The sequence below is a fragment of the Grus americana genome, chromosome 4 (assembly GCF_028858705.1).
Source record: "Grus americana isolate bGruAme1 chromosome 4, bGruAme1.mat, whole genome shotgun sequence".
NCBI lineage: Eukaryota > Metazoa > Chordata > Aves > Gruiformes > Gruidae > Grus > Grus americana.
Window position 1 is genome coordinate 13,184,447 of NC_072855.1, and position 12,115 is coordinate 13,196,561.

The 12,115-nt window shown below is 44.2% G+C and overlaps 1 protein-coding gene across 1 annotated transcript; it reads right to left on the bottom strand.

Annotated features, from left to right (window-relative positions):
• Positions 1 to 6,733: 6,733 nt before the first annotated feature.
• On the bottom strand, positions 6,734 to 11,458 carry S100P (S100 calcium binding protein P). The gene is made up of 2 exons (XM_054824990.1): positions 11,164 to 11,458; positions 6,734 to 6,999 (listed from the first exon to the last, which is right to left on the bottom strand). Exons 1-2 carry the CDS (start codon positions 11,299 to 11,301, stop codon positions 6,850 to 6,852), a joined length of 288 nt encoding a protein of 95 aa, XP_054680965.1. The 5' UTR covers positions 11,302 to 11,458; the 3' UTR covers positions 6,734 to 6,849.
• Positions 11,459 to 12,115: the final 657 nt, after the last annotated feature.

Genomic DNA, 12,115 nt, shown 5'->3' on the forward strand with positions numbered 1-12,115 from the left:
GAACATCTTCATCTGAAACTACTTGGTCAAAGTGTCACAGACTTAAATTACAGAGTAGGGCTTGGAAATGGGGAGAAAGAAGGGAGCTATAATCACTATAACAAGAATTTTATGGCGCTAAGGGAAAATAAATATTTGAACATCAAATTGCTTCCAAAGCAAACCCACAATCTTGGGATTTCAAGCATTCATCAGATTTAAACCCTTTTATGTAGCAAGGCTAAAACTGTGGCAGTGACCTGCAGGTTGCTTCAGTCTCTCTGTACTTGTACTTACATCCTGGAGAGGAAGATCCTGGCTTTCGTGGCACGTCTCTGCTCAGCTTTCTCATCCATTCTTTTTCAGAAACCCTTTTGTCCTTTCTGAATGCAACAGTCAATAGCTACCTAATACTTTAGAGACCTACTTCTGCCTGTCATAAAACAAAAGAAAATGTTATTGGCAAATGCATCTAAATAGAAAGCTATAAAGTCACAAGGAAAAAAAAAATCAGTACATTTATTTGGATATAATGGAAAGGTTTACTAGGCAAAATCAAACCTATTTATAGAATATTCTGGTGCCTAGTCCTGCGGCAAAATATGGTGTATGCACCTATTGATCACCTGCTGGAGAGTAGCAGAGCTGTGCCCTTAAAAAATGAAGTTTTCTCTCCCTTCAGACAATGAGCAGCTTCCAAAATGGAGCTGTGACCCAGAGGTTTGCAGGTTGGTATGGGAGTAAAAAAAATTATTGACTAGGAAGGAAAAAGAAAGGAATGAGTCTGGGGAAGAAAATGGCCTGAAAAAGCTGTACAAAAGCGTAGTCAATTAGCTGCTGGAATGACTAATTTCCAGGTGGGTGGATCTGAGCAGACTGCAGAAACCTGTGTTCAGCCCCAAAGCTCTGCTCCCGGCTCGTGGGAAAGGTATCTCAGACAGGGACCCAAAAGCACAAGCCCATCTGTTGGGGAGCTGCACACACACAGGGTGCAGGTGGTGTCCAGAGGACACCGGGCCAGCTCCGAACCTCACCTGTGCTGCAGCCGTGAGCTCTCTTTAGCAAAATACAGATCTTGATCCTTCCTTCTACATATCTGAGCAGGAGTCAGCTTTTTTTTTTTTTTTTTCATTTAAGAGCTTCGCTGAGCACTGCTGAGTGGTTAGGCTGGGGGAGACATGCCAGCAGGGCTTTCACTCGGGTGGTGGGCTGAGCATCACCCGCTGTTTTACACCGTTTTACAGGGCAGGAGGAGGAGATGCTCCCTCAGGGAAGAGGATGAGGGTGAGGAGGAGGAGGAGATGCTCCCTCTCCTCCTCCTCTGCTGAGACCTTTTCAGCCTGTTGCAGAGAACATGGTCCAAGAGAGAGGACCGGAGCAGTGCCCATAGCTCTACCATTCGATGGCTTGGGAACTCGCCTGGCAAAGAGTATCTTTTCAGTTATGCCAGGTGTGTATTTTGTATTAAATAGTTATTGACTAAAATACAAAATCTGCCCTTACGTGGGCATATCTGGGACACAGACACCTGCGCTGCCGGCTGTATACACCATCTACCAGGCTACAGAGATGTGCTACTTCTGACGCACCCTTTTTCAGGCCTCCTCAGCCTCACGGGTCTCTGACGTGATGGAGGCCGCAGGCGGCAGGTTCCCTGGGCCTCCTGCTACCCTGGCTCCTGCCGTTTAGTGCACTCAGCTGGCGCGTGTGGGTTTCAGCCAAGGGCAGGTTTGAACACAGTTTCCAAGCTCCTACAGGAGCGTTCCACAGTGAGACTGTTGCATAAAAGATAGGTAGCATTTCCTCCTCCTCCTCCTCTACCCACCTTTTATAAGGAAAACCAGCGGCTAAAATGTGTTTTGTAAAGAACTTGATCTTGGCACTGCGGGTCAAGCGTTGAAGGTGCACGTTGCTAGCATGGGGTGCTTGGGGAGAGAAATGTCCGGTTTCCAGCCCTAAAATGGGTTTACTGAGGAGATAAACACTATCCTTGACTGGGTGAATTATTTTCTTCTGTGAGCCCCAGTGAACTTGAAAATAAAATAATGAGGAACCTTCCCAGGTAAAACCACAATGTAAGTGATAACAAGTGACTTCACGGTTAGGTAATATTATGCCTATTTTCTCCTGTATATACATTCAGAAATAAGATTTCAATATGTCATTTTAAAAACTGAAGAGCTTGACAGTACCCCACCAAATTTTGAAATGGCAACTATAGATACTGGAGTATCTTAATCTATGGAAGGTATCTACTCTTAATATAAATTTTTATTTCTTCTGTATGAGATAACAAAAATATCTATTGTCTGGTTTGCTGCTTAGCTGACTTTCTGACCTCTGTTTTTAAGCCTTGCCTATTTTGAAACTCAACACAGATGGTGATTTCCCATATGATCATTTGCTGGTAATATCTTTTCCCATGTCTTTTATTTTCTGTTAACTGAACTAAGTCAAACACGTGCTGTCTACAACTGTTAGCTCTTATTTGCTGAGCTGCTCTTTATGTTGTCTTTTCCTTTCTCTTACAGCTGCCTATACTATCTCATAGTACGTAATACACCTAGGCCTAAAAGCTGAGATTAAATGATAGGTACAAAACCAGGTCTAGCATCTCTGTAGCTTGAACCTTGAATGACAAAAGTTTACCCGGGGAAGGAAATACACAGTATATTCTGGGTAAACTACAGGTTCATAGTGTTGTCCCACATTAATAATACTGGGGAAGAAAATTAATGGATTGAAATATATTAAAGTGATTCTGCTCAAATGCTTTTAGGTTAAAGAATATATTCTGAAAAGTCACTTTTGTTCTGTGGTAAGGTGGGAGCTATATGTTAATTTCTTTTATTCCTGGATCATTTTCTCTCTGAGGTGTCATCGGTTGAGTTTTCAGTACTACACTGAAATGAATATTCATCACTGACTTACAGCTTTTGAAAGCTCTGCAGGGAAAAAGAAAAAAAAAAAACCCAAACCCCTTTTCTTCCCCCTCTTTCTGCAGCTCTGCACATGCACAGCTCCCTCATTAGCGAAGCAGCGTGAGTGTGGTCTCTGAGCGCTCCAGCTCAGAGGTACCGCAGGTACCGGTGGGACCAGGGGGCCTGACGAGGGTTAAACACAAGTGCAAGAGTTTGCAGGATCAGGGCCTGCAGGAACAAGGAGAAAAATAATATCCCACTCATTTCGTAGCATGCTTGAGCTGGTAGTGAGAGGGGTAGCTCCGGGGTAACTCATCGCTTTTTTTTTTTTCTTCACATTTTAGGAGGTGGATTGGTTAAAAAGTAGCTCCATGCTGCAAATAAGTAAATCAAGTCTTCAAATGCCCTACAAGCACAGGTAAAACCTGCACAAAATCAGGAAAATGGGCAAAATGGCACTAGAGAGTGAATGAAATTATGTGGATATCGGACACCAGGGGCAGGAAGGTTAGGAAATAAGAGTGAAATGTGGGGTACATTGCAGTGCTCACTGCTGAACAGCGTGGTTCTAAAAATCCGATAGATAAAATGGAGTAATAAAGTGAATCTCTTGGCTGACAAGACAGGAGCTTTTCACCAACATTCTTTTTAAGAGATGTGTTTTAAAAGCCATCTCAATGGGATGTAGAAGGATACTACAACAAATTGCACAGGGGATTTGCAATTTACAAACAAGGGGAAACTTTCACAAGGGTGAGACTGGGATGGTGCAGCTAAACCCTACTGAAAGCCCAAGAGATGGAGCCTCTGGGTGGCTCTCGGCTCCCGCTGCTTCCACCACCGTCAGTGAAATGCTCTTGATGGGACATACAGTGTTTGTTTAGAAATAAAGCTGCCATGATGTTAAGAACAATTCTGAATATTTTTTAATCTTAGCATAAATTCTTTACATTCTGTCTCAATAATGATAGATGGAATTTTGGGCTCAGTGGGTAATAAAAAGGCTGCCTTTAGTGCCACACAGTGGTAAAAAAAATAATTTCAGTGAGGATGGACATTATGAAGCAACGCAGAGATCTTTTAGATGCTAATGATAAACTTGGAAAAGGAAAAATACATTCCAAAAAAATTAGGATACACCAATCAATTAGTGACAGGTATCACCTAAATTTCCTCACCTGAGGATGGATTGTACCTCTAGTTAGCTAGATATGCAATATATGAAATTTACCTCAGTAATTTATAATCAACTTCCTTTGCAATAAGGAGAGTGCTTAGCTCATAGCCTTGACAAAATAATGAGGTGTGTGATACTGGATTCTGCCAGCCCTTGCAGGTGAAGAGCTGCACAGCAGTCATTGGGCAAGGACATATGGGATTAGAGCTGTAAAGGTGTCTCAAACAACTGAAATATTATGGAGTTGTCTAGGAGAAAAAGGCTAATTTGGGATCCCTGGATTGGGATTGCATATTTTCATAATTAGTAGTTTTCTTGCTCAGGTAGTGCTGAGATATATTGCTGTTGCCAATAAAGCAAGTAATGTTACTTCTGCAAGTGTAAGATGTGATGCAATTTATCTCTGGGCATCCAGGAACTCAGCAACCCTCTGCGTGTTGTTCAGCATGATTTTGTGCCACGCTGTCATGCCACAAGGATTTGAGGACAGAAGGCAGAGCCCTGCTCAAAATGGTCGGTTGCAAGAGCTCAGTCTGTAGCAGCGCTGGAATGGGGACAAACCCCCGCTGTCCCTTTCGGCAGGGGACAGACGTGCTCACACACGCAGGCAGACACATGTATGCATACTTCCTCTTTCTCGAGTGATCTCTTGCACGCACAGATACTAGTTTATGAAGGCTGTTAGAGAATGAGGAATAACTGATCATCAGTTTTTTGTTGTATGTCCATGCTAAGCTGGGAATCTGTTCTCAGCAAGAAGCCAGGGAGAAGGCACGGATGTGGGCAATGCTCACTAGTTTTTGGCTGCATTTTAAGTATGGTCTCTCTCTGATTTAACTGTGCCCACAGGCTAACAGCATCCCTCGCAGTGCTGATATTGCAGATGCACCAGTGGCAGCTTCCCCTCAAAGCAGTGGTGGCTCTAATGCTTTTTGGATGAGGGACCATGCTGGCCATGATGCCAGACATGGTGCCGGTGTGTACACTAGCCACGCACAGCATGAGACGGGTGTGGGACTCAGAGGTTTAACCTGGGGTCGGGCACCTCCGGTGGGGACAAAGTGACCATCACCAAGGGAAGCCCGGCCCCTGGATCCAACTCAACCTCTCTGCTGGGGCAGAGAAGAGCAGAGCCTTTCCTGAAGCAGCCGGCAGTCACGTGCATTCAAGTGCACTGGGGATACTGCACCCTTGGTATTAGGATTAAAGTTTTAAGTGGTGTTTAGTCCATTTAGTTGGTACAGCCAAACTGAGGAACAAAAGGAGGCTAGATGAAAGGACAGCTGTAATACTTAAAACAAGCTGAAATATCCTAATAGGCCCCAAAAGATGAAAATTCTGCTTGGAAAAGATGAATACAGTTAAACATTTGTGTACTTATACATGATTATGAATGGGTTGAACCTGTGGCTTAACTTCAGACTCACTAAACACAGCAAAACCAAGTAAGTTCTTTGTCCTCTCTGGGTACGTGACTGTGGCCAGTTAGCTCATTGTACCAGGCTTCAGCAGGAAGAGAGACATGTTCCTGCCGTTAAAGCAATGCTCTGCAGCTACAGAGCCCTTGTTCCTACATTTGCTGTGCAGGGTGATCTCCCATGGCCTCCAGCTGGAGCTGAAGCCCTGCGCAAAAACGTTGTGTGACTGCGCAGGGAGTTGCAGCACCTCTACCTGCACAGCACGTTTGCACATGCAGTAGGACTTGACTCTTGTCAGAAGATGGAAATAGCACCCACCAGGACCATTCTGAAGATAAAGGAACTAAAACTGATTTTTTGCAGTTTGCACGGGGATGCTCACCTGCACGGTGCTCCAGAATACCAATTGGTTCAGTCTTGTTCCAGCTGCAGAGTCACAGCTGATGAACAAAACAAACTGTATTTGTCTGCTCTGCTGAAAACAAATTCTTCCACTTCCCTGCACAGATGGTTTTCAGGTAAAAAAGCAAGAACTGCTGTCATTAGTCTTGCTTCATGCAAAAATATTATGGCATGCTATCTGGGGGGTATTTAAATTTATTTAAAATAAAATGGTTATAGTGTGCAACCCTCCCTACATTGCCAATGGTATAGTAACATTATATTGGTACAAAAGCCTCATTACGTTATAGGGAGTAAATCCATCTGAGCTGGGTGACTTGGTTCACCAGCACATAAAATTGCACAGAATCCTCCATGCTGCAAAAAAGAGGTGATTGGGTTTTGGGGGGGCAGGGGTTAGGTTTTGTTTATTCGTTTGGTTTTGGTTTTTTTTAATCAGGAAGGAGCCTACATGACGTCCCTGCAACAACGGCACAGCTGAGGGTACCAGGGAGGCTCAAAGGCAGCCCTGGTGAGACCCGTCCTGTACAGCCGTGGTGGCACACGCATGGATTTCGGCTGCAGCCTCCATCAGCTGAAGCTCGCCAGGCTGCGCCCTGGAGATGCAGCTGTATAAAAGCAACCTCCAGCTGATTCCTGGCTCCAGCAGCATTTACTCTTGTGCAGCCTCTGCGCTGGGATGAAGATTGAGCCTTTGGCTAAGAACAGAATTTTAAAAACCAGAGAAAGAGAGAAACTACTCAATATGAATTAGTGGGAGCTGTGAAACACAGGCTCTTCCACAAAGGAGCAGAAATTAACATTCAAGACAGGGAAGTAAGCACAGTAGGATTTATTTTTACAGCCCAGCATGTTTATAAACTGCGTAGTGGTACATGGAAGAAGTGAAGGCATCCATACCACTAGCATATGGAGCACAGGCAAAGATGGCTTCTTGCAAGCAGTTTGACAATTATTTGGCTGCTTTCCGCTCAAAATAATTGTGACAGCAGGAAGTCAGAGCTGCCACAAAGATGACAAATTCTTTGAAGTCCACTTCGGAATCGCTGTTTTCATCCAGGTTCTTGAAGACGTTATCAATGGCGTGCTTGTCTTTCCCCGACTGCAAAAGAAAAGGAGCAGGTTGAGGTGCGAGGCAGCACAAACCCTAATGCAGCATTGTAACTCCCTGTACCCCAAACAAGGGCCCTGGTGGGGCTGAGGTGTGGGGGGGCACCCAGGGAGCGTGAGGCTGATGCCAGCTGGGGCACATTGTACCTTTCGGGAGGGGGGGTGGGGGGTGATGGAGGTGTAACAGCTCCTGCACGCAGCCTTGCCATACGCCTGCCTGGAGTGTCAGGTTAGCGCATTTTCTGCTAGTGAGACCTTTTTGCTTGCTTTGTGCATTATATCTCTGGGTATAAAACCATGAGTTCCTTTGCACCGTGTTTGGCTGAGGAAATTGCTCAACGCCCAACACGGGACATGGTCCACATGGACCCGGCTCGACAGGAGCCACGTGTCTCCTCCTCCAGCTGCCTGAAAGGCACATCCTTCCCGTGGGAACTCACTGGGGTCAGGCCCAGGCATGTGGGGAACAGGCAGAGGTCAGGGGGCTCGGGGTGATGGTGGGGACAAGCATGAGTCCCAGCATCCTCATGGCACGGGCACAGGCCTGCGTCTTCCCTCCCTCTGCACAGCAGCAGCGAGCACATCACTCTCCCCCCCCGAAAGTGTACGCTCCCAGGTCTGTTACACCTGAGAGCTGTGGTCATGCACCAGCACGGAGAGACATGTTTTCTACGTTTAAAACAACATTTAGCGTGGCTGAGCCGTGTAATGCAAAGCCCCGAGGACGTTCCCCAGCTGAACTAAATGCCATGTGTTCCCCATCCGCTCCCGTGGACAGGCGCGGCCGGAGCTCGGGCAGCTTGCAGTTCTGCAAAATGGTGCGTTCCCGGGGCAAATGTCAGAGCTAGGCTTCAGTAAGCACGGCTACCGCAGCAAAGACGCAATCAGCCTCCAAAGTTCTTCGAGTGCTCCCTCTGGCCTTGGTGCCCAGTGCAACCTGGTCACAGGAGCTGTTGTCTGGAAAGGCACCTCCTGCAGCAAGCGTGACGCTGAGCTTGAGTTATGGTAGGGAAAAATATCAGAAAAATCTTTTTCTTTCTAAGTTGCCATACTTCTGATGGACTGACTGAACCAGTCCATCTTGAGGATGATGTTACGCAAGGCACCATCCAAGTAAAAAGAGGTCTTTTTGTTTTAAATTTTGCCAAAATGAAAAAAAAATAATAAAATTCCTAAAGTAGCTTACAGGAGGATTTTTTGGCTTGAGTCCCAGCACTAAATCGTGATTTCAAAAAGCGCAGTTTTAAAAATAAGCAAGGGATGGCAGTAGAGACCTATCTAATGCAGGAAATAACCGTGTGGACTTTGTTGAAGCTAGACAAAAAGCAAATCTGATATTATACTACAAAGGAATTAAATAAACTTTTGGAAAATTTCCAGTAATTTAAAATAACGACTACCTTAACTGAAATCTCATGGCACTTCTTGATCATGGTCTAATTAACTAAATTTCTCATTCTGTGATTTCATGTTTCACTTGAAATAGATGGACTTTCTAAGATCACTAAAAATTGAACCGGTTCCCTAGATTTGACTGATGAATGTGTCTGGAAGGTTTTGCTTCCTTTTCACTTTGCAAATTACACTCAGTTTTAATTTTATAAGCTAACATTTTAAATTATTTAATGAAATATATCAACTAGTCTTAGCCTCTGAATTACTTCTGAAATGCACATATAGGAATTATTTTTTTGTGAATTCTTTATAACTGAGTCCAATCCTTCAGTCCTGTGGTATCGATTTATTTCTGCTTCTGATTGATTCAAGACCTTTCCAGGTAGTTATGAGCTGTTGCAGGTCTAACCAATTCTAAGACCAGAAAGATATGGTGTCCTGGTTTTGGCCAGGATAGAGTTAATTTTTTACCTAGCAGCTGGTACTGTGCTGTGTTTTGGATTTAGGATGAGACTAACGCTGATAACACATTGATGTTTTAGTTGTTGCCAAGCAGTCAGGGACTTTCCAGCTTCTCATACTGCCCTGCCAACGAGGGGGGGGGCGCACAAGAAGCTGGGAGGGGGCACAGCCAGGACAGCTGACCCAAACTGGCCAAAGGGATATGCCATACCATATGATGTCATGCTCAGTATATAAACTGGGGGCAGTTGGCTGGGGGTGGTGGTGCTGCAACTCAGGAACTAGCTGGGCATCAGTCAGTGGGTGGTGAGCAATTGTGCTGGGCGTCACTTGTTTTGTATATTCTTTTTTATATATATTCTTTTATTCTCAAGGCCAGGTTGGATGGGGCTTTGGGCAACCCGGTCTAGTGGAGGGTGTCCCTGCCCAGGGCAGAGGGGTTGGAACTCGATGATCTTTGAGGTCCCTTCCAACCCAAACCATTCTATGATTTGATGATGATGATCTTCCTTTTCTGTCCTATTAAACTGTCATTACCTGAACCCACGAGTTTTCCCTTTTTCTTTTCAATTCTCTCCCCCATCCCATTGGAGGAGGGAGTGGGCGAACAGTTGTGTGGTTGTTTTAGCTGCCTGCTGGGTTAAACCACAACATATGTGAATATTTAAAAGACTCTGTTTCCCAGAACATTATTGCAAATAAAAAAAAAAATTGGTATAAATGTCAGTAAAATGCAGGTAAAACTTTTTTTTTCTGAAGTCAGACTTATTTTCTTGTGGGTTTTTTTTTCTTCTTTTTTTTCTTGCAGTTATTAGTCTGCAAGACAAGACATTGTTGATTTAAATCTAAGTACTGGCATAAAATGTTATTTTGGTAGGGGGTTTTTTGTTTGTGTGTGTGTTGGGTTTTTTGTTTGTTTGTTTGTTTTCTAGAATAGGTAAAATGGGAAGAGAACATAAGAGGACATTCAGCTAACTATCTCCCTGGAAAATCCCAGTTTTTACATCAGTTTCAGGAAATAAGTAGAACCAGTAAGAGCAGGTGTGGGGAACTGGAAAAGGTGGTGCCTGGCCAGTAACCGTAGTCAGGAATGGCCTTTGAGCACCCAATGTCAAGATTCTGGGGGATTTCCATGCACCCTTAGAATTGCAGTTTTGATGCTGGTTTTGTTTTTCTTTCTGTGGAAGTTCTATAGGTAACATACAGCTCCATGACCAGGAACAAGATACTTCCCATGGTGCTGCTGGATCACAACTGCTGATCTGTTTTATAGAGTATTTTCAGGGACATTTTCATCTATCTCCCCCAGAGCCATCCAGGTTCTTAGTCTGGCTGTTGCATCTGTGTTTCATTTGTGAGTCATAAATCCAGCAGGCATGGATTTCATATGGTGATTCCATATAGCTTGCATGGCAAGATACTAAATTGTATCAAGTACCCTGGCTGCAGTGCCCTAAAATACTTGTTAAAAAATTGAATTATGCTGAATACAAAAAGTGGTAGCCACATTTGGAACACTTGGTTGTAGGCTTTTGCAATTAAGAATAATAGCTGTACAGGTAGATAAACAGTACTTCTGTGTGGAAAGAGAGAGACATTTAAAAGTGTTTTCTGGCTTTTTAGTGAAGGGAAGCAGTTAAAAAACAATTGAAAATGAAAAGCATTTTGACTCCCAGGCAGCTAAAGCTTTTACTATAATATATTAAACATCTTGAATACCTACTAAGAGAATTATAGATAAACCTACTTAAATGCACATGATGATTAAATACAAATCTATGTTGTAAAATACTTTTCAGGTCTTTCTTTTACTATTAAAGACAAATGCGAAACAGTTCGCTCTGAGTTCACCTGTGGTTTATGCATCATTTTGATGTGCATACTGAGTATGTAGTATAAATACCTAGAGAAAGTAAGTGTATAAATATTTAGAGAGATTCCCCATCTGCAATCAAGATCTTCAGTTGCTGACAACATAAGCACGCTCACAGCAGTTGTGACATTACATGAGCTTATAAATCCAGGGATAAACAGAATAAGTAGGTGAATTCTGAAGATGAAACCCAATTTATTTCAAAGCCATCATCCTGATAACTCAAGTGATGAATTTAATAAACAGGGAACACCCCTGAATATTAGAATCAGTTTTATACAGTATGTGCAGAGACTTTTTTATTTTAAATTTTTCTACAAATCATTGCATATTTCCGGATGTAATTCCCCCTATAATGTACTAAACTCTGTGTCTGCAGGCAGCCCTTGCAACTGCTAAAGAGAAATGATGCCGCGCTCTTCTTACCGAGAGGAAGTTTGGGAGCTCGTTTTCCAGGAGGGTCTTTAGTTCTGCTTTGCTGAGGGTTTGGCTGTTGCCGTCAGCCTTTGCGTACTTGTCAAAGACAGCAATGATCATTCCCATCGCAGTTTCCAGCTGAGACATGTTGCTGCTGGCGTCTGGCTTTCTTCTGAACAGGAGCAGCCTCAGGGCTCTCTCGGAGGATGGAGACTGGTCTTACTCTGGGGTTCTTTATGCAACTGTCCCATCCAATCAATGGTGGCACGCCAGAGGGGCAGTTATCCCTTAGCAAACATCCGTATCTGAGCACTGCCTGGAGTACATGCCTCTGTGAGGACAGCTATTCAAACTCTAGCTTTATCACCCTGGTGTGGCTGGTATAGCCAGTTGCTCACCAGTAGAAACCAGCCTCTCCTTCAAGATACACAGTGTGACTAATAAATGAAAATCAGATTTTGATACTGGCTATTTGCTCAAGAATCAGATTTGTTCCTTCAGATATGCCTATCTGAGCAGAGGGTTGATAGCCCAGCTTCAGCCTGCTCAGGAGGAAGAGGAGCATCTCGCATCTCCTTCGCTGCCATAGTTAGGAGCTCTGCAAGGAGCTGCCTGTGCTGATCCAAGAGCAGACACCGCCTGCCCTCTCTGCCACACAGAGGACCTTGTTGCAGACCAGATGGCTCACTAGCACGCACTGGGGGTGGGATTCACTGGATCAAAAGTAGAGGTCTGCCACGCAGACCACTAACTTAGTCCCCCTGGGCTTGCACTCAGCCCATACTGGAGGTCTGAAACAGGTCTGATGAAGCAGCATCTCTCCAGGGCCAGTAAAGGGGGTCTTGCAGAGCTGCTCCACAAAGAAGTAGCTCAGTTGGGGATATCTGAAGGAATAAATATGATACTTGAGCAAACAACCAGTATCAACATCCATCTTGATCTGCAGTGAAATAACTTGTAA

Bases quoted from the DNA above. Each gene is read 5' to 3' on its own strand.
- S100P (XM_054824990.1), bottom strand. From the start codon at position 11,301: ATGTCTCAGCTGGAAACTGCGATGGGAATGATCATTGCTGTCTTTGAC. The intron at 7,000-11,163 runs GTAAGAAGAGCG...TTTCTTTTGCAG, and splicing joins AGCTCCCAAACTTCCTCTCG to TCGGGGAAAGACAAGCACGC.